Raw genomic sequence first — 21,303 nt, forward strand, 5'->3', positions numbered from 1 at the left:
AGCCCACGAGAGCAACTCTTTCTAGAACAGAACACGGTCCCCTCTGTTGTTCGGAGCATAGAGGTTGAGGAAACCAACCTTACGTCCGTCAATCAGAAGTAAAACCCACTGGGCTCTGGACGGGGTTATGGTGCCGTGTCCAATGATCAGAGGGAGACTAGAATCTGAAACTGATATGCATGTACCTCCTCTGGTTCCCAAGGCAGGAAGAGGAGGTTCCCAAGGCAGGAAGCCAAAAAGTCCGGCTTGAAAGCAGCTTACCTGACTTGGAGCAATCTCTAACATCCAATTTGTGTTCCTGAAGAAAAAGAATGTCTAGGGAACCACCTGAAACACCTGGATGGAGCTGATTCTTGATCAGCTGTCTGCGACGGCGATGAGGGATGCCGCCCAATCCCTGTATATTCCAACTGGCTATCCTCATCGGCAGGAGGAAGCGGGTTGGAATACCTTACCCGGCCTGGTGGCGGAAAAAGAACCCTCCGTCGGAGCTGACCTCCTGCCATACACACAAGGTCCAAGGGGAGGAAAGTCCACAGGTGAAAGAGAGAAGGATCTCTCACAAGGGATGCCGATAACTAGCTCTGCGAAAGAAGGTACAAAATCATCATCTGGGAGTTCAGAGAGGTCCTCCAAAGCGAAAAAGTTGTTCCGTTGAGCCAGTCCTGGGGAGGGTGTACGAAGGATTCCCACCGAAGCAGGGATAGAATGTAAGACCCCCTTCCCTCTATCCAAAGAAGGAGGCACCTGTACTGGATCCTGATCAAGAAGTGTTGCGTACGAGGTGCCAACAACCTGGGCTGCTGAGGAAGGTACAGCCTGATCCAGGGATGGGGTCGAACAAGGCTCCTGAACACTAGTCTCCTCCCGAGGCTCCAAGGGGGTGGCCTCCGAAGCGGTGGATGTGTGATCTGAAGTAGAGGGCCTAACCGCGGCCGGAACCCACCATGGGCCAGAGATGGTGCGAGGTGCAGGAGGGACTCGGGTAGCCCTAGGAGGGGGGGGAGCCCGTGTCTGAGGCGGTGCCTGTGGAGCGGTAGGTCCTGCTCCAGCTCTCTGTCGCAAGCTAGTATGAGCTGGTTGCTTTCTGGGCCTCTTTTTCTTCTTTGGGCAATCTCTGGCGAAGTGCCCCGAGGATCTGCAAATCCTGCACTGGTCTTGCCGACCTGCAATCTCAAATCTCTGGCGGAAGAAGGACCCATCGGGTCGCTGTAGCATGATGTGGTCATCTGAAATATTGGGGTCCTGGACAATGACCCTAACCCTAGGTACCCCATCCATCCTGACCACCTCAGCAGCCCGAAGAGGGTTCGCCAGGAAGAGGGGGGATCTTTGCTACCACACCAAACCTCTCGCCAATAACTGAAAGTAGCCGGTGATAAACTGAGGGAAGACCAGGGAATCTGATGAAAACAGAAACTTCCTGCTTGTCCTCTTCAACTTGGTCAAAGCCTAGTTGAAAGGGAAACAAAAAAATCCTCCTGAAGCCTAGAAAAAGAAAACCAGCGTGTAGCAGGTCTCTCGTGACGTCTGGGGAATCTAGGCACACCTGAAAGAAACCTCGTCCCTACAAACGAACATCCTTAAGATGGGGGGCGAGCTCTTGGGGAAGTGCCGCAAGCATCCAATCTCTAGCTTGTGACTTGGAGGGGTGGGAGCCATGGATGCGTGCGAAGAGAGTAGTGGAACACTCATGCTCCAAATCCTTTTGCAGCTGTTGCAGCTCGTCTTTTGAGAAAGTGACGGTTCTCGCGGCCGGTGTGGGCGGTAATGGATTGACTGAATGGGAACCCATTCGTCAATCGAGGTGGGAAAGGCCGATTCAAAACCGAAAAAAAAAAAGAACTCTGTCCGCTTTCCTAAAGCCCAGGAGACCCCTAACAAAAATAGGGGTACTCCAGATGAGGGGAGAGGGTGAAAGGAAGGAGAGAGAGAGAGGAATGAGCAAGGAGAGGAGTCAGCAAGTAGAGGGGAGGAAGGGGAGGGGCTGGCAGCAGCGAGGGGTGGCTGAAGCAGCGAGGGGGGGGGGCTGGCAGCAGCGCAGGGGGGAGAAGCAGGGCAGGGGGGAGCAGCAGGCAAGGGGGAGGGGAGGGAGGAGACAGCGCGCAGGGGGGAGGCAGCGCGCAGAGGGGAGGAGGTAGCGCGCAAGGGGGAGGCAGCGGGGGGGGGGGGGTGCTGCAGCAGCGCAGGGGGGAGCAGCAGGCAAGGGGGAGGGGAGGGGGGAGGCAGCGCGCAGAGGGGAGGAGGTAGCACGCAAGGGGGAGGCAGCGCGCAGGGGGGGCTGCAGCTGCGGAAGAGGAGGGGAGTCGAGGGTGGGGGGAGGGAGGAAGCAGCAAGGAGGGGAGGGAGGGAGCAGCGAGGAGGGCAGCAGGAGGGAGCAGGGAGCAGCAGCAGCAATGTTTCGGTCTTTGGATTTCTTGACAGGCTCTTTGTACTATTATCTGTTCAGCATGTGAAAGCTAGAACTGCAAGCTCTCAAGACAATTGTCACCTTTATGTGTTCAGTGGGATGAACGAGTTATCTATTCTATGTATATCTGGCAGAGCCTTTCTTTCATCCCTGGATTTGAAGAGTGTTCCAAAGGTGTCTTCTAAGTGTGCGACGTGCTGTTGGAAGGGTCCGATTCTTTAACGGATCTTACAAGATATGGGAAGAGTGGTTAAGGTTCACTCTAGTCTGGTGACTGTTCATCACTCAACTTGATCCCTCTAGACTTTGTACTTACTATTACCTCTATGGGGGCCTAGAATCATAGATGAGACCTGCAGAGTTGTGCCTGTGTAGTTAATCTCTGTCAATTCGAAGTTATTTCCAGGTTTATATACTTGTTACAGAGGAGTAAGAAAAACTCAAAATCATGCTTTGCCTCAGATTAGGATACCTTTAGATCAATACCTTCATTCATGTGTCTCAAACAAGGAAAAAATATAATCTCTGAATGCTTGGTGATTTTACACCCCACACATGCGCACGCGCGCACACACGAACAACACGCAAAGAAAATTTCCTCATTTATATAGGGGAATATGTCCTGTGCCACTTAGAGATTCAATACCCTTTGCGCTTCGTTTCTGGCTTAACATCTAAGAACAAAGAACTATATGAAGTAAATTTGTAGTCTGCATGATTTCACGTGGGCTTGACATAAACAAAGAAAATCTATAATAAGAATATTTGTAGTCTGCATGATTTGATTCAGAATTACTCTGCTAAACTCCACTGGTTTTCCCTGTTCAATTAATTGCACAAGCTGATAGGAAACCGACATCACAGAACAGCTCCTGGGAATATAACCCTTTTCTCAGTTCACTTATTTGTATCTCACTCTTATATCACTTTTGGTGATTGAGTTGCTATGTTCATGACCTCCTTAGCAGCCCTTGTGTAATGTGCATATCTAATTCAACATGGCAGGCAGTGCATGTTACACAGAAACTTGCTTCCATGTGTTTTAGGAAGAAATGGAGACTTAGGCATGGCCACAATATAGTTATTCTGAAAAAGGAGGGTGTAGTTTGTGCTCTGTGACTGGGTTTATGAGTTTTCTGATGGTTCTTTTATTTCAGGAAAAGCTGATGGACTTTTATATGAGGATGATGGAGATGGGTTCGAGTATCAGAAAGGAAACTACCTTTTAACATCATATGAAGCTGCATTAGAAGATGGGGAACTACATGTGAAGATAAGGTGGTGCAAAGGCCATTTAGAAAGGCCAAGGCGTATGCTTAACATACATCTTCTTTTTGGAGCTACTGCCAAGGTAAGCTACTCAAAAAAATGCTAAAGTAAACCTAGATTCGTGAATTGATTAGCCTTATTCTTTGTTTATTTTTTAGTTCAATAATTTCACACCATCATCCAGGTGGCATTTTCTGGCTTAGATGGAGAAGACATCAGATTTAGGGTACCTGAAGCTGCTCAAATTGCAGAGCTTGTAGCTGAAAGTCAAAGGAAGAGAAACTGTAAGTAAAATTGTCAGGAAAGGATAACAAGACAGGTTGAGTTAATATGGATGTTTTCAAGAACAACTGCCCCACGTATTTTGTTTGGCACTAGCAAATTTGCTCTATTAAGTCCGTACTTGCTTTTGGATATAGTCATTGCAGACAGTTTACAAGAGGAAATGGAAATTCATGATCCACTCAAGGGAACTGGGGCTTCAAGGGAGATGGTTGAGCTTAATGGAAGTCATTGGAAGGTGAAAGTAGTTCCATGGATTGGCGGGCGCATCCTATCCATGATTCATATTCCAACAGGTGGGATATCTTGTAAATCATGATGTATTGCTTTGTCTGTGATTGGGTTTTTTTATTTAAGCACATCCCCTTTGCATGGTATGCTGGTGTTTTACAATCTTAATGGGTCTCAATCAATCATACCCCTCTCCTTGTATCTGCACTTGTGTGAACCTGCCATCCTATGCAGGGCAGTATCGTGGTCCTCTAGTTTGAAGCTTTTTTATGAGATTTGTTCCAAAGGTCATGTTGGTCTTTGTCATCATTTCAAAAAGACGGTTATCATTACATGCAATGTGAATGAGTAGTGATAATTAACTGTAAGAAATTTGGTATTTCATCACTATGTGGTTCCATGCCAGTGGCATGTTCCTGAAAGATAATCTTGCAATATAGATGCATCAGGGAAGGGGATGACAACTTCAGATATGTATATGAAATGCTGAAACGTTGCTGCATCACATACATTGGTGTTAGCCATTCCTGGCTGATACTGTTTGTTATGTGCATGCAAATTTGTCAGCTAGGGCAGATTTGCTTCCAATCCAATCTTCCCACACAGGCATCAGATCGATCCACCTCCTTGCCATGTCCATTGGAACCAAAGGCACAAACTAGCAGATTCTTGCATCTAGCCTGTTTACTTTCAGGAATTTGCTAGTGCACCTTAATCTGTGGTCAGGTCCTTCACTGAAGATGCTTGGAGGTAGAGTTTCTTTCCTTTCTGGTCCATTGTTACAGCCCTTTTCTGATTGACCTTGACCTCTAGAGGGTATCTTTTTGATGGACCATGTTTCGACTTTCATGTGCTCAAGCAGTCTTCAGCCCAAATGCTTGTTTTATGTGGGTGATTACAAATTTTCTGAATCGCATTATCTGGAACTATTATTATAAGCAGCCGCCCTACAGAGGGAAGAGCAAAAGAGACCTATTGATGCTTGGATTTAGGGGTGCCTGGCTGCAGCCAAAGGCTCATGAACAGCGACTTTTTGAGCAGTGGGCTGAGTTTTCTTATCAAGCACAAAAGTCCTTTCGGATTCAGATGGGTGGAAGAGTTAATAATTTCTTCTCTTCCTTAGGCTCTTGGTATGGCACACAAGGTATTAGACAGCTCCTTGACTCTCATGGCATAGTGCAGTCTGATTCACAGAGAGTCATGATTGCTAGTGAGCACTATGCCTCCCTCCTTATTGCAGACCTTGATAACCTGGACAGTGATAGAGCATGCTTGAGGGGGAGACTATCCCCTTGGTGGCCGCTTAGGAGATGACGATTGGCCTTGATGCATCTTTTACCAGAGGGAGTTTACGGGTGCCTTTCTTGCCCTTCTCAAGGGTAAGTATCCTGGCTCATACGTTTTGTGACTATCCCTTTTTATCACGTTTTGGGATGGCGTTGGTGACTTCATCCCTTCAGGAGACTGAAGACTTATGTGATATGTCTTCAGCTCTTTCTGAGGATCTGATTCATCTCATTGGTAAAGCGGGGAATAGGACATTGATCTCGCGGTGGAGGACGATTACTTCATTGGACATAGCTTACAAAATATTAGCTAAGGCAATTAACCTTTGCCTTTAGCCCCTGCTTCCAAAGTACATTTATGATATACACATGCATGTTTTGGTGCATGGTAGGAACCTTTTTTATAGCATTTTTTCTTCAAAGCAGGCAAGAGATCAGGACTGGTTTTCTATGCCTTTTAAGTTTTGTTGTGGTATATGCTAGTTTATTTGCCTCGGTATTTGAGGGTTTTGAGATTGCAGGAGTTTCCCTAGCATTGGGAAAAGTGGTTTGGGTTGCAGTTTAATATGCTTGGTTAGCTGTAAATTTGGGAGTTGGGCTTTCGATTGTGGATACAATTTAGGTGTGTTATTAAAAAAAAAAAAAAACAACACACACCCCCATCAACCTAAGTGGAAGTAGAAGAAGCTTCTAGGGTGGATCCCGTAGAGTCGGAAGTTCGGCCGACCTTGCCAGTGTCGCGCCCAGAAGGCCATACATTGTTTGGTAGAATTGCATTATTGGAGGATGCCTTGCAACAGATTTTTTTTCCATGAAAAGGACTTCTGTAAGAACAAAAACCCGCGAGAGCAAGCTCAAAGCGGAATACATCATGAAATCATGAGGATAATAAAAAACCCCCTCAGAGTGAGGTGGAAAGAAACCAAGGCTGAGGCTGAAAGTGCCATCTCAACCCTGTAATAGATTCAGAGAAGAAAGGAGAATCCTTCCATTCCCTGAAGAAAGAAACCCTCCTAGCTGAGGCTGCACGGGAGTCCCCCTGCATACCCGTCCATACGGCCATCAGAGTGTGTACGATGTCTGTCCCCAGATACTAGCCAATGTGTGCGAGGGATGAACCTGAGTACCCTCCATAGCCTCTGTGCATCTGGATCTCCAGATATGCCAGGCTGCTATGCTCGCTATAATCTCCCAAGAAGTATTTGCAACAGATTTTAGCGCAACAGTTACAAGCAAATGTAGGGCAATCCGAGCTCAGGAAAATGGTTCATAGTATGTCTGCTAGACCATCTCGAGAAGAGATCGGTTAAGCTCCAATGGAGCCTGAAACCAGTGTTCATACGGTCGAGCCTAGGAGGGCTAAGGTGCCTAATATTGCCAATTATAGGCCAGAAAAGTATTCTGGTCGGATGTTTGACCGTAGTTCTGATATCATAGAAACCTGGTTACACAAATGGGACGAGGCCTTCGCCATTTGTGAAATCAGGAATGATATGAAAAAAATCCGCGAGGCCACCCATATGTTTAATGAGGCAGTGGATAGGTGGTGGATAAAACAGCAAAAAGATGGAGTGGCATCCACTACTTGGGAGGGGTTTAAAAAAGAATTTAGAAAACACTTTTTACCTCCTTACGAAGCATCCCAAGCTTGGGATCAGTATCGAAACCTTCGTCAGAGAAATTTATCAGTGGCGGAATACTCTGATAAGTTCAGAGAAAGTGTAATGAAAGTTTATGAACCTCTACCTCAGTCAATCCAGGTAAAAGATTTTATCTTTGGATTGAATGATTGGATCAAGATGGAAGTTCGGGTTAAGTATGCGAACACGCTAGATGAAGCAATTGCCATAGCCTTGAACTATGAAGATGCCAAAGGGAACATACCAAGTGGGTTTGTGCAGGTTGGGACTCGGTATGAGTACCTGAAGAAAATTGGGTTTAAGAAGAAGTGGATTAGCAAAGGGAGTGTCTCACAGCCTAGTGGTCAAGCCAAGCAGGCGAAGCCAGTTGAGACTCCTAAACCAAGTACCACCATTGGAATAAAAAGAAAAGTAACACCAATGGCAGCCCGGGCTTGGTCGAAGTCTTCTTTGAACCGAGAGCAAAGAGAAAAAGCGAGAAGAGAAGGCTTGTGTTTTGGATGTCTTTAGCCTCATCAGTGGAAAGATTGTCCACGAAACAAGGATCGTCGGATGGCTGAGATGGTGATCTCAGAATGCGACGTGCAAATGGAGGGAAGTCTCAGAGTAGAACAGATGCAGATTCAGTTGGCGGGATCTTCTCAAAGGTCAGTACCTGTTTTGTTATGTGTGTCTGTTAGTGCACTTGATAATGTCCTGTCAAAGCCCGCAGCAACGAGGTATACAGCCTTTAATGATACGGAGTTAATTAAGATGAAAGGGTAAGTAGCCAATCATGATGTCATTGTGTTGTTTGACTCAGTGTCAACGCGCAATTTAATTAACTCCAAGCTTGTAAAGAGGCTGAAATTAAAGACTAGCCCATTTGACTATGCATATACAGTCAGAATGGCGGACGGAAGTTCAACTGAAGTACGGGACCAAAGGGTTACCCAGTTGGAACTTCAAATTCAGGACTATGCTGAGAAGCTTAATTTTGAAATGACAAAGCTTGCTCACGCAGACATAGCCTTGGGTAAGGCTTAGCATTCTAGGAAGAATCCAGCCATAGATTGGAAAAAGCACATTTATCAATTCAAGATGAATGATGTGCTGTATGTCTTACGAGGTGAAAAAGATATACCTCAAGGACCGTTGGTTTCCGTAATGGAAGTTCGAAAAGCTCAAGAAGAGTTTTTGTTTCTTTATATAGCGTCGGTAGAGCCGATTGATGGTCCTTCGGCTAGCACTGATGTTACCCAAAATGGAGAGATGGTCAAGTTGGCTGATCTAATAGCAGAGGAGTTCTTTGATTGTTTTAGGGATGAGTTACCTTATGAGTTACCTTAGAGCGGAATGTTCAGCATAAGATTGAACTAATCTCGGGGGCAGAATCTGTAAATAGACCTCCCTATAGGTTAAGTTTTACCGAAGAAGCGGAGGTACGAAAGAAGCGGAGGTACGAAGACAATTGGAAGAATACCTAAAGCTGGGGCAGATTCAACCCAGTTTTTCACCTTTTGCTTCGCCAGTGATATTAAAAAAGAAGAAAGATGATACTTTTCGCCTCTGTATAGATTACAGAGCATTGAACTGTGGCGAGGGAGAGAAAGAGTACACCGACACACAAGCAGGATGAACACAAGAGTGTGGGGATAAAAAACATGTGTGTGTCTCCCCTAGCACACAGTCAACCTTTTATATGAAAGGATAAGGTTACAACGCTAAGTACACTTAGTGTACTTAACAAATAAAAGTACTAACTGTACTTGGGTGGGCACTATCTTGTGGCGAGGGAGAGAAAGAGTACACCGACACACAAGCAGGATGAACACAAGAGTGTGGGGATAAAAAACATGTGTGTGTCTCCCCTAGCACACAGTCAACCTTTTATATGAAAGGATAAGGTTACAACGCTAAGTACACCGTACTTAGTGTACCTAACAAATAAAAGTACTAACTATACTTGGGTGGCCATAGTGCCTTTACCCCAACAACCTCCCACTTAAAGGCAATATGCCCTCAAGTAAAAAATAAATGAGGCTCAACCTATACCCATCAACTGTTGGCAATGTGCAAACCGCTCTGCAGGCAAGCCTTTTGTCAACAAATCTGCTGGATTATCATCTGTGTGAATCTTGACAAGCTGAATCAGCTTATCATCTATTACCTCCCTGATGAAGTCATACTTCACATCAATGTGCTTTGTCTTTGCATGAAAGACAGGATTGTGTGCCAACTGAATAGCACTCTGACTGTCACAATGCAACAATGGAATATCACCTGTAATGCCCAAGTCTCCCACTAGCCGAGATAACCATAAGGCCTCCTTGCATGCCTCTGTGGCTGCAATATATTCAGCTTCCGTGGTAGACAAGGCTATGCACTGCTGCATCCTTGACATCCATGACCAACATAACCGGTAGTAGACTTCCGGTCATTGGGATGACCAGCAAAATCTGAATCCACATAACCATGCACCTTTGCATCTCGCTTGCCAAAGCATATGCACAACTCCTGTGTGCCTTTCAGGTATCTCATGATACCTTTCACTGCATTCCAATGCTTCTTGCCTGGATTTGCCATATACCTGCTAACCACTCCCACTGCAAACGCAATATCAGGTCTGGTAGCAACCATGGCGTACATGAGACTGCCACAAGCTGAAGCATACGGAATCTTGGCCATTTCAGCCCTATCAACATCTGAGTGTGGGCTGTCCATTGCACTGAGTTTCACATATGGAGGCAGAACTAAGGGTCTTCCCCCCCTCCATATGAAACCTGTGCAATGCAAATACAACAAACGCTGTCCCCTGTCTCTCCGTATCCGCATTCCCAGTATGTGATTTGCATCACCAAGGTCCTTCATATCAAAGGCCTCATGCAATCTTTTCTTAAGGTCATCAAGCTCCTTACGAGCTTTACGAGCAATAAGCATGTCATCCACATATAAAATGAGAATGATTAAGCTGCCATTTGCAGCCCTTTTGGTATATAAGCAGTGATCGTCATCACTTCTCCTGAAACCTTGGGACTTCATGAAGGTATCAAATTTCTTATACCATTCCCTTGGTGCCTGTTTCAGCCCGTAAAGGCTCTTTTTAAGCTTGCATACAAGTGACTCCTTGCCCTTGACTGCAAATCCTTCTGGCTGCTGCATGTAGATCTCCTCATGAAGATCACCGTGAAGAAAGGCTGTCTTCACATCCATTTGGCATAATTCCAAATTCTCACATGCAACCAAAGCAAGTACAATCCTGAGTGTGGTCATCTTAACCACTGGAGAAAAGATCTCATCAAAATCGACACCATACTCCTGCTTAAAGCCCTTGGCAACCAACATGGCTTTATACCTTGGCTTAGCTCCAAGTGTCACTTTCAATCTATACACCCACTTGCATGGCAGTACTTTCATGCCCTTAGGCAACTGCACCAATTCCCAAGTACCATTTTTATGGAGACTGTCCATTTCAGACTTCATGGCTAGTTCCCATAGCCTTTTATCATGCATTTGCACTGCTTCCTTGTAACAGGAAGGTTCTCCACAGTCTGTAAGCATAATAAAATCTGCTCCTGGAACAAATCTGTCTGGCAGTTTCATTTGTCGAGTGGACCTTCGGACCCATTGGTCTTGCTGTCCAACTTGCTGCTCGCCTAAAACAGGTGGCTGTTCCAGTAGATCAGGCTGCAGAATTATGCCTGGGAGGTCTTCCAAAGGTGGCATGTCCCGTAGTACATCTTCCACCACTGCGGGCTGTCCATTTGGGCCTGCTGCAGCATCATGCATTGGCTGATTACGCTGCTGTTGTGGCTGATTCGCAGCCTGCCTGAATTGTACAGGATGTCCCGAGTCATCAATGTCAACCTCTGAAGCATCAGAAGGCTTATCTGCTGCCTTAAACATACATGACTCATCAAATAAGACATCATTGCTGCGTATTAGCTTCTTATTCACAGGATCCCATAGGCGGTAACCCATCTCACCACTGTCACCATATCCAAGAAAAATGCATTTAAGAGACTTAGGATCAAGCTTGCTGCGATCTTCTCTGCGTATATGCACGTACGCAGTGCAGCCAAAGACCCTCAAGTGCTTATAGGAAGGAGGTTTTCCTGTCCAAAGCTCCTCTGGCACTCTGCCATCTAGTCTTTTATTTGGTGACCTATTGATGAGGTGTACTGCTGTTTTTACAGCCTCAGCCCAAAATCCATGAGGTAAAGCAGCATGTGACATCATAGAGCGGGACTTCCCCTGTATGGTTCTATTCATTCGCTCTGCAGTGCCGTTTTGCGCTGGACTGTAAGGAGCAGTGAGTTCTCTTTTAATACCTCTAGCATCACAAAATGCATTGAATGCATTAGACATATACTCCCCACCGTTATCTGACCGCAAAGCCTTCAGTGTTCTGCCTGTTTGGTTCTCAACCATAGCAAGCCATTTCTGGAACACTGGAAAGACATCACTCTTCAATCGAAGAGGATACACCCACACCTACCTTGTGGAATCATCTATAAATGTGACAAAGTACCGTGCACCTCCAAGTGAAGGACTAGGCATCTCACACACGTCTGTATGCACAAGCTCAAGTTGAGCATCTTTATGTCCTAATCTCCTTTTATGAGGACACTGTAACTGTCTACCATATATGCAGTGCTCACAAAACTTTAAATCAGAAAATATAAGAGACGGTAAGTAGCCAAGGCGAGCCAATTGCTCCATTCCACTTATGCTCATATGTCCCATCCGGCTATGCCACATAGAAATATTCGGCAGCTCGGTGGCATGAATATCAGCATGATTACATACTTTAGCATGAAGAGTATACATTGTGTCAACCTTAGAACCTCTGGCAACAACCAGGGCACCTTTGGTGACCTTCCAGAGACCATGACCAAAGCTGGTCACAAAACCTTCGTCATCCAACATGCTAGTAGAAATCAGATTTTTCTTGACTTCGGGTACATGCCTGACATTGTGAAGCATAAGCTGAGTACCATCAGCAAATACAAGCCTGACATCTCCAACACCGACAATACTGCATGCATGATTATCCCCTAGAAAAACGACTCCATTACTGCCTGATGCATACCTTACAAACAATTCTCTGTAAGGTGTAACATGGAATGAGGCACCTGAGTCAATGATCCAAGAGTGCATGTCTGCAAAATCTCCTGCATGGAGAGAATGAGCATCCAAAGTAGAGAGAAATAGAACCTCTCCCTCACTGTCATAACCGTGTGTAGAATGAAGCTCTTCAATCTTCACACTGCTCTTGCCATTGCTTACTGGTACAATTGCCTTTGCATCTGACGCATCAGTGTTTTTGGCTTTGTCTCTCTTATCATTTTTCAGTTTAAAGCACTGCTTTTTGGTATGTCCCTTTTTGCCACAGTAGTAGCACTCAACATCTTTGTTGGAGCGGGACTTGCTCCTCCCTTTTCCCCTTTCCTGAGATTTGCCTCTTTGCTGACTTCTCCCCCTTGCATTTAAGGCATTGTTAGGCTTTACTGCATCTTGAGCTTTCAGCTTCTGCTCTTCTTGCAAAATCAGCCCTGTGATATCTGAAAAACTTATGAAAGTGTTTGCATTTGTTACAGCTGTGGTGAATGTATCCCAACTTTCAGGAAGAGAGATCAAGAGTGCCATACCCTTGGTTTCCTCATCCACCACATACTTTTGATTTGCAAGTTGAGTGACAATTGAATTAAACTCATTGAGATGTGCATCCATGGAGGTCCCTTCCTTCATCTTCAGATTGAAGAACTTGCGCAACCAATATATCTTTGTGGCTACACTTTGCTGCTCATATGTGTCCTGTAGCTTTTTCCACACACCCCAGGCTGTTTTTTCACCATCCACATTCCAAACAACACTCTCATGGATTGACAATTCAATTATGGACTTTGCTGACAGATCAGCTAGTGCCCAAGCATCATCAGTTGTGCCAATGGGCTTCACACCTTTGTGTATAATAGGAGCATGAAACTGCCTGAGAATTAGCACATTCAGGACCATCTTTTTCCACATTGGGTAGTTAGCAGCACCCTGCAACTTTTTAATATTGAGAAGAGAAGATTCCGAGGATGAAGCCATTACAATCAGCAAGAAATATAACCCACACTTGGGTGCCTGACTCCCTGCAAACCAAGTGCACACAGGCACTTGTACTGTGCTCAAAAAATTAAATTCCTGCAACGGAAAAACAGGACCTGCACCTGCAACTTTTCTCCCACTTAATCAGAGAATTCTAACTGTTTACTGCTTGCTGCAGATTCAGAACAGCAGAACTGTATGCATCAATAATGCTCTGTTGTACAATCCAGCAGTACCCTGATTTTCAACAGCATCTGCCCTGCTATTACAGTAAAAGCCGCAGTAGTTTGTGCACTCTGTACTTCAGTAAATTGACTGTTTTCAGTCCAGTAGTTGACACAAAACAGTACCTGACTGTACTTTCTAGTACAGAATCAGAAATTGACTGTTTAACTGCTCAAAACTGTCAACATCAAGCTTCCAGTTGCCCCTAAAACTGTGTAACACAGTGTAGAACAAGAATTAGGCAAAAGCCCCTTGACTGGAAGCAAAATTCTGAGAATTTAGTGCATGTACCGCTTCACTGATCACTGTAAGGCATTCAGTTGCTTCCCCACCACTGATATGCATTCCAATTGCAAAATCCCCAATTTATCTTGCACAATCAGTGCTCAATTCTACAATGTAGTACTTAGTGTACTATATGCATCTTCCATTGTCCCGTAGGTCACAAAATGCATCCAAATCCTGCAAGAATCAACTCCAAACAGGAGGATAAATGCGAACACATGCGTATACAAGCCAATGCTTGGCTGTGGCTACAAAAGCCCCTTGATTCTGCACTTCACTGTTGAGGATCTCCTCACACAGTAGGTATAGACAGTTATCTGTTTCCCCCAATGCCAGTAATGCTCACAAGGAGCTCGAAGGATGCACCTGTACCTATAAAACTGCCGGAGCAGTTGAAGAAAAAAAAGTCTGACGAGAGCTCGTAGGCCTGACGGGCTGTCTTGGATGTGCAATGGAGGAGTCGCCTGCGTGGCGACTTGTCAAACCGTTGGTGGCGTCACCTATGCCACAAATTCGCGACCCATTGAAGGCGTCGCCTGCATGGGCGACGCTAGGCCCTGAATGCGTCACCTATATGTGGCGTTGCAGCTGGCGACGCCGCTGTTGGCGTCGCTGGTGGCTTGGCTGCTGGTGTCGCCGGTGGCTTGGCTGCTGGCGTCGCCTATGTGGGCGTCGCTGGTAGCGTTGCTGCTGGCGTCGCCTATGTGGGCGTCGCTGGTGGCGTCGCTGCTTATGGCGTTGCTGCTGGCGACAGATAGCCTTGATGGCTGATGGCGCTGGCAGTGCTGAATGCTGCCGGCCCCTGCTGAAAGCAGCAGATCGATGCTGCTGCTGGCACTGTTGCTGGACGGATGGGAGAAGAAGGTAGGCAGGCTCTGATACCACTTGTGGCGAGGGAGAGAAAGAGTACACCGACACACAAGCAGGATGAACACAAGAGTGTGGGGATAAAAAACATGTGTGTGTCTCCCCTAGCACACAGTCAACCTTTTATATGAAAGGATAAGGTTACAACGCTAAGTACACCGTACTTAGTGTACTTAACAAATAAAAGTACTAACTGTATTTGGGTGGCCATAGTGCCTTTACCCCAACATGAACAATATCACTATTAAGCACAGGTTTCCGATGGCTCGGATCGATGATTTGTTAGATGCGTTACATGGGGCCATAATTTTCAGTAAGATAGATCTTAAATGTGGCTATTAGAGCCAAGGATGTGCATAAAACCACTTTTAGAAGCAGGTTTGGACATTATGAGTTTTTGGTAATGCCGTTTGGACTCACCAATGCTTCAGCTACATTCGTCATGCTTATGAACGATTTACTATGTCCGTACATCGGAAAGTTTGTAGTACATTTTATTGACGATATTCTTGTGTTCAGCAAAAGTATTGCTGAGCATCACGAACACTTAAGAATAGTGTTCAATACTTTGAGGAAAGCCAGTCTTTATGTAAATAAAAAGAAAACTGTATTGTGTATGGTAAGACTTGAATATTTAGGATTCATTGTTATCCCTGAGGGGGTAGAAATGGATCCAAAGAAAGTGGCTGTGATACTGACTGCAGTCAACTCAGCATCATCCGATTGGTCCTCCCTCCTCCATAGAGGATGCAAAATGTGTGCTACTGCATGAATAGGCCTATGGAACCATGTCCATCTTTTTTCCCACAAGGCCATAATCTCTTGCTCTCTGTAGGGTGCAAATGAAATATATTTAGGTTGCTGCAATTCCTTAAAGCTGCAAATAAGAAAATTAATTGCAGCCAACAGTGAATTGAAAAGTCAAGATTCCTGATTTGCATTTACCTTGTTGCATCAAGCCATGTGCACCCTTTCAATGCCTCTCCAACCTTCTCCCATGAACTCATACACGAGTCCAATTGTGCATCCTTCTCTATCAACAAGTCGAAGGGTACTGAAAAGGGGCTGCACAATCCCCACAATCTCCTCAGCTGCATGCCAAAAATCACCATCAAACACAATGTCCTCAAAGGCACGTGCCTTTGGTTTGCTGGACTTATCCCAGCTCAACCATTCCTCACTGACTACCATGCGCCTTAAGTTAGGCTTCACCTTTACCAAGCGTGACAAGACTATAAAGAGATAGGCAAAGCGAGTCTTTGAGGGCTTCAGAATCTCATGGGAGCTATGTTGCCGAAAAATTGCAAGGGCTCTATGCTTCCTTGTCAAGAAAGTCACCATGCTCCGTGCCTTGTCAACCACTGAGGAAATCCAAGGAAGCTTCCCTATGTCCTCTATAAGAAGATCCAAACTGTGTGTGCACAGGGAGTCGAAAAGATATGCGGATAGTCACTCTCAAGTAGCACACCCATGCGCTGACAGTTACTTGCATTATCTGTAACCACGTGTACTACATTCTGAGGCCCCACATCCTCTACTGCCTTCTTAATGTGGCTGTAAATGTACTCACCTGTATGAGATTCATTTGATGCATCTATGGATCTCAAAAACATAGTACCCACGCAAGATGATACAAGAATGTTAATGAGCGGGCGCCTCCTGGTATCTGACCACCCATCACACAAAATGGAGCACCCGTATCTAGCCCATGATGCCTTAATAGGCTGCAGCTCCTTCTCAACTTGCAAGACCTCTGCTTTCAGCTCCCGAGTGCGTAAAGTCTCTGAAGATGGAGCTCTAAATGAAGGGCCAGCCTCGGCCACTGCCTGAACGAACTCCTGAAAAGCTGGAGTACGAGCAAGGTTAAAGGAAAGGTCACACTCATAAAAGAGCTTGCGAGTTGCCCGACGAGCAGATGCAAGCAAAGTTGTGACGCAACTGGCTCGTAAAGTCCCTGGCTTGGGTGGTAACCTGGTTGAATTTGGAAACCTTGGAGGCTTCACAACTCGCACTGATGCCCGTCTAGTGGAAGCACTACCAATAGAAAAAGAAGCCCCTTGTGTAGGTGGTGAAAGTGGAGGAGGGGGTCCAGATGTCACAGATATAACGGGACTCCTGGGAGGAGATCCAGGACGTACTAGTGTTGATGAGGCCTCAACTCGTGCCCTCTTTGACGGGCCACTTGGTGTGCCTCCCAAGGAAAGAATTACATCATATGGAACTTCTCCTACACATGGATTGACACCCTTTCCAGTGATACCAAGAAGATGTGCCCTTACACGAGGTGCACTACCACAAAATGAGCCACCACAATGCTTACACTTCCATTGTTTCGAAACCGAAGCACCATACTGTTGCTCCACATGCACTTGCTCCCAAACAATGTCCTTTGCTCGCCCCATCTCTAAGCTATACTATCCTAAGTCCTTGGAAGTTGGAACTGGTTACAGGTTACTCTGTAGCCCTCTGACACTGCGAGTCTTTGACCTGCAAGACAACCAATAATCCCTTTGATTATTTGTTGCTTCAAGCTTGCAAGACAAATTACAATAAATTTTGTATTGTGAATCGTGAATGTAGTAGTAAGTAATACGTATTACGTATACTAATGAACATGACCAGCCAACTGCTTCCAATGCTCACAGCAGCTAGCTAATAGCTAGCTAGCTGGCAATTAGCAGCATCATGCATGCAGCAATCTACTTGCCAGGCTCCAATGCAACGAACAAAAGGGGCTACAGCCTACTATCGTCATGCATGTACAGCTAATGAACCTGCGTCCACAATGCACTTGGGCGCTCCTGTTCGTCGTTCAAAGGCGTTGGAGTAGATATCGATTGCTGCTCGTGGACCGTCGTAGTAGGTACTTGCTTGCTAGCTTGCAGTGTGCACGTATTGCGTAGGGGCCAGGGCGCTTGAGCCTTGCAAGTTAGCGGCGCAGGGGCCAGGGCGCTTGAGCCTTGCGTAGGGGCCAGGGCGCTTGGAGATAGCTAGCGGCGCAGCCTGCAGGTGTCGTCAAAAAGCCCCTAGACCCTGCATGGCTAGTTGTTGACAGTTGTGCGCAAGGGATGGCCTAGTCGAGGGCCGAGGCTCGTGGGCTTGGATTTGTAGGTAATCGAAGAGCAAGGCTGTCACTTGCACATGCACGCCGCGTCGCCGCCGTACGGGAGATTTCGCCTCTACAAATTTTTATCTAAGCTTAGGATTACAGTACCCTAGCCACGTTTCATTGAACATGAAACGTTTGGAAACGTGCTGCACGTTTCGAAACGTTTCAAATTCAATGAAACGCGTTTCATTGTGACTATGCATACATGGGACAAGTGATTGCCATTGTTAGAATTTGCCTACAATGATATAAAACATTCCTCTACAGGGTTCAGTCCGTTTGAGCTGAACTATGGTTATAGACCAGCGAATCCAACTACAATTGAAGTACCTCAGAAAGTGCCTAGTGCCGCGAACTTTGTGGTTCAGATGCGGGAGATGCTAGCACTTGTGAGAGCTAACATCCGCCAAGCTATGGATAGAGCTAAGGCGTATGCGGATGAAAACAGATCTATTAGAGAATTTAAGGAAGGAGAAAAAGTTTTTCTCAGAGTTCCTTTGCACTCTAAGTTTTTTATTGCAGGAGAGTGTACTAAGTTATCACCTCGATATTGTGGGCCGTGGTTAATTCTAAAAAGAATAGGCAAGGTGGCCTACAAATTAGAATTACCATAGGGTTGTAAGGTGCACCCAGTGTTTCATGTTTCTCGTTTGAAGAAATTTTGCATATAGGTGACTCACTAATCGAGGGTGTTGTTTTGTTTCAGGAGATAGAGGATAATGCAGGACGCAAACCAACAAGAATCTTGAACCGAGGAACAATGCAAGTACGCAATCAGAAGATACCCATGGTGTTGGTTGCATGGCATGGTTTACTTCTATCAGAAGCGACTTGGGAATCCGTATACCAATTACGGAGAGCGTTGCCAGACTTTATCATCGAGGACGCTGATGCCTGAAGAGGGAAGGAATGTTACGCTCAAGTTGAGGCAACATGACCTCGGAAGGGTCAGTCGACGTTTTCCTTTAAAGGTTCAATGTTTGTATTATATGTGTTTGGGCTTCATGTAAATGATCAAAAAAGGAATTAAGGTCAAGGTCCTTGGTGAGGGTGACATGGCATAAGACTAGGTGGATCTAAGGCCAAGGGGTCTAAATGCATTAAATGTGCCAAGGGGCAAATGATTTCAATGATATCCCAAGAGAGGGGTAAATGATGCATTTAGGAGATGCCCTCCTATGTAGAGATGTGGCATACTAGATCCATCTAGGGAATTGTGGGCTTTGGTATTCAGCATGTAGGTACTTCTCACGTGTAGATCTGTGACGAGTTGGCTGAACCAGAGAATGGCTGGGTGGATATTCAGTGTGCCATCACCTGTCAATTTGGATTCGTCTCAAGAGAGAGGTCTTGGTGGAGCTGGTAGCGTTTGGTCGTGATAGTATTTCAACCCCCCAGCAGTGTGCTTCTATCTTGAACAGAATCAAGTGGGATACCCTATTTTGGAGCTTTGCAAAGATAGATCTTGCCTCCACGGTGGTAGTGGTCAACCAGGTTTTGTTAGCCAGTGGTTGGTCCTCTTGTTGGTGCAACTCGTGATGAGACATTGAGCAACTCAAGCGACTTATTCAGGATTTTCTTTGGAGAAAATTGGAGTGGGTTGGATGGCTCTGCAAATGCTAGAGACAGGGTGTCTTCGGAGACTTTCTAAACTAGATATTCAGAGTAGATCCTTGCTCTACAAGTGAGTTGGTTTTTGGCATTGATGCCATTGGAAGGATTTTCCTTACATGGCATTTGCTCGTCTCCTTCCTTAGGTGGTGATTGGCTAGATAGCAGTAGAGGGATTTTTATTTCTGCAGATATCAAGATGCCTTTTACTATCCACATATCAGTGTATTGAGAGCACACTTAACCCTGTTAGACCTGTTGGACAGATTGGAAGTCTTGGTTTGTTGACCCCCTCCCTGAAGGCCTTAGAGTGGATCTTGGAGACTTTGGCTTTGTGGAGGTGTTCCCTTAAGTTTTTTGCAATAATATCTTAGAGTGTGGAATTGGATTTCAGCACTTGGACCATTCAAAATTCCACTCCTTCGACTTCACAATCAGGAATGGCAAAAATTTTTAGGCTCGCGCTAGAGGTGGGAAACCCTCTAAGGCACCCCATTGGGAGGGATTTCAGATCTCCATTGACTTGCAGGGTCTTTTGTAGAGGAGGCTGCAGAGATCCCTCTGACATAGGAAGATCTATTTCTTCTTTTGGCTTTCTATTCATGGCATGATTGCAATTTATAAATGGATAGATCCCTCAGGCATAGGCAGATCTCCTTTATGCCCTCAATGCTGGCATGCCTTGGAATCTATCCAGCAATACCTTTTTGACTGTAAGCAAGCCAAGGCTATCTATTTGGTCTGGTATTGCAGTGCTTATGGGCAGATTTATCTCTTCAATCCTTTACCTTACTTATGGATTTGTAGCTCAGTTATCATTGACAGCGGCCTCAGATCGTTTATGAGAGGGCAGACTCTCTTGGGCTATCAAGCTCCATTCTCATATCACTTTGTTTTTTCCCTGGGAGCCAGTCCTAACGTCCAGTCCAGTGCTCCTCAAGGACCCTTAGATATGAGTTGGGAGATTACTGCCGGTATCATTACCTGGCACTATTGGAGATCTAGATATACAGAGGCATTAGAGCACACAGGTCCATCCGTGTCAAACCTTCTCGTGCATTTGGATGGATATCGCGCATACAATGAGAGCTACTTAGTTGAGGATCAAGGGCTCGTCCGTATCAACAACTTCAAAGAGGAGGCACTTCCTTAGAGAATGGGCATGCAGCTCCTTCTTAGAGTCCCCCTCTTTTTTGGTTTGGCATTTTAAGCCACCTTGGCTTTTCAAATGTCCTTCATACTCAAGAGAAATATTTTCTTTGAAACGAAGAAGAAGAAGAAGAAGAAGCCTTCACAGGGACGAGCAGAGACGCGACCTTCACCCCGCCCGCTGCTGTCCCCGCCCCTCGCGCTGCCTAGGCTCCGCCCTGCCACTCCCACCCTTCTCTCCCCACGCCCTCCCCTCGCACCCTGGTCGTCGCCCTGCTCGCCTTGCTGCAAGCCCCGTCCGTTGGCTGAGCGCTCCCGCCTGCTGACCGGCTGCCCCTCCTGCTCGGGATCTGCCGTGAGCCTCTCCTGGATGGTGCTTCCCCAGCCGTGGCCTGCTTGTTGGTGGCTTCCTTCCCGTGGTAGTGTTGTCTTCCAGGCTGGTCTTTTGCACCCTTCTCCCTCTCCGTGGAGTAGAAAGCGTTTGGGTTAGGGGTGTTCGAGCATTTGGAGGTGTCGAGCCACTTTTGGCATGGGGCCTTGCACTTTTCGGAGGGGAGTATCTGCTAACAAATCTCTGGAGAACACATTCCAATGGGGGATGCCACTATCCTCAATAAACTCTACCGGTAGGTCTGTTGGGAGTCTTCTTGGAAGAGAGGAGCGATGTCCACAGTGATGACCACTTCGGCTTCAGCGGTCTCCCTTGCCCTGGCGGTCCTCCACCTTTGCACCTTCACAGCAACAGTAGGTTCATCTTTCAAGAAGCGTCTCTCCCTTCCTCGTGGCATTTCTATGGCGAGAGGAGGTTTTCCCTGCACTCTCTTGTTCTTTTGGAGTTCTCCTCGCAACTTTGCCCTGGCGACA

The 21,303-nt window shown here is 46.1% G+C and overlaps 1 protein-coding gene across 5 annotated transcripts in view; it reads left to right on the forward strand.

Moving 5' to 3' along the window:
• Positions 1 to 21,303, forward strand: part of HGL1 (heteroglycan glucosidase 1) — a 156,388-nt gene that overhangs the window by 107,937 nt on the left and 27,148 nt on the right. For all 5 annotated transcript variants that reach the window (XM_087400308.1, XM_087400305.1, XM_087400306.1 and 2 more), the window contains exons 17-19: positions 3,568 to 3,761; positions 3,864 to 3,963; positions 4,099 to 4,257. In XM_087400308.1, the coding sequence (XP_087256434.1) occupies positions 3,568 to 3,761; positions 3,864 to 3,963; positions 4,099 to 4,257 (453 nt within the window). The remainder of the gene's footprint in view (positions 1 to 3,567; positions 3,762 to 3,863; positions 3,964 to 4,098; positions 4,258 to 21,303) is intronic.

Source organism: Dipteris shenzhenensis, chromosome 29 (genome assembly GCF_047967505.1).
Source record: "Dipteris shenzhenensis isolate YYH24624 ecotype China chromosome 29, Dip_SZ_1.0, whole genome shotgun sequence".
NCBI classification, from domain to species: Eukaryota; Viridiplantae; Streptophyta; class Polypodiopsida; order Gleicheniales; family Dipteridaceae; genus Dipteris; species Dipteris shenzhenensis.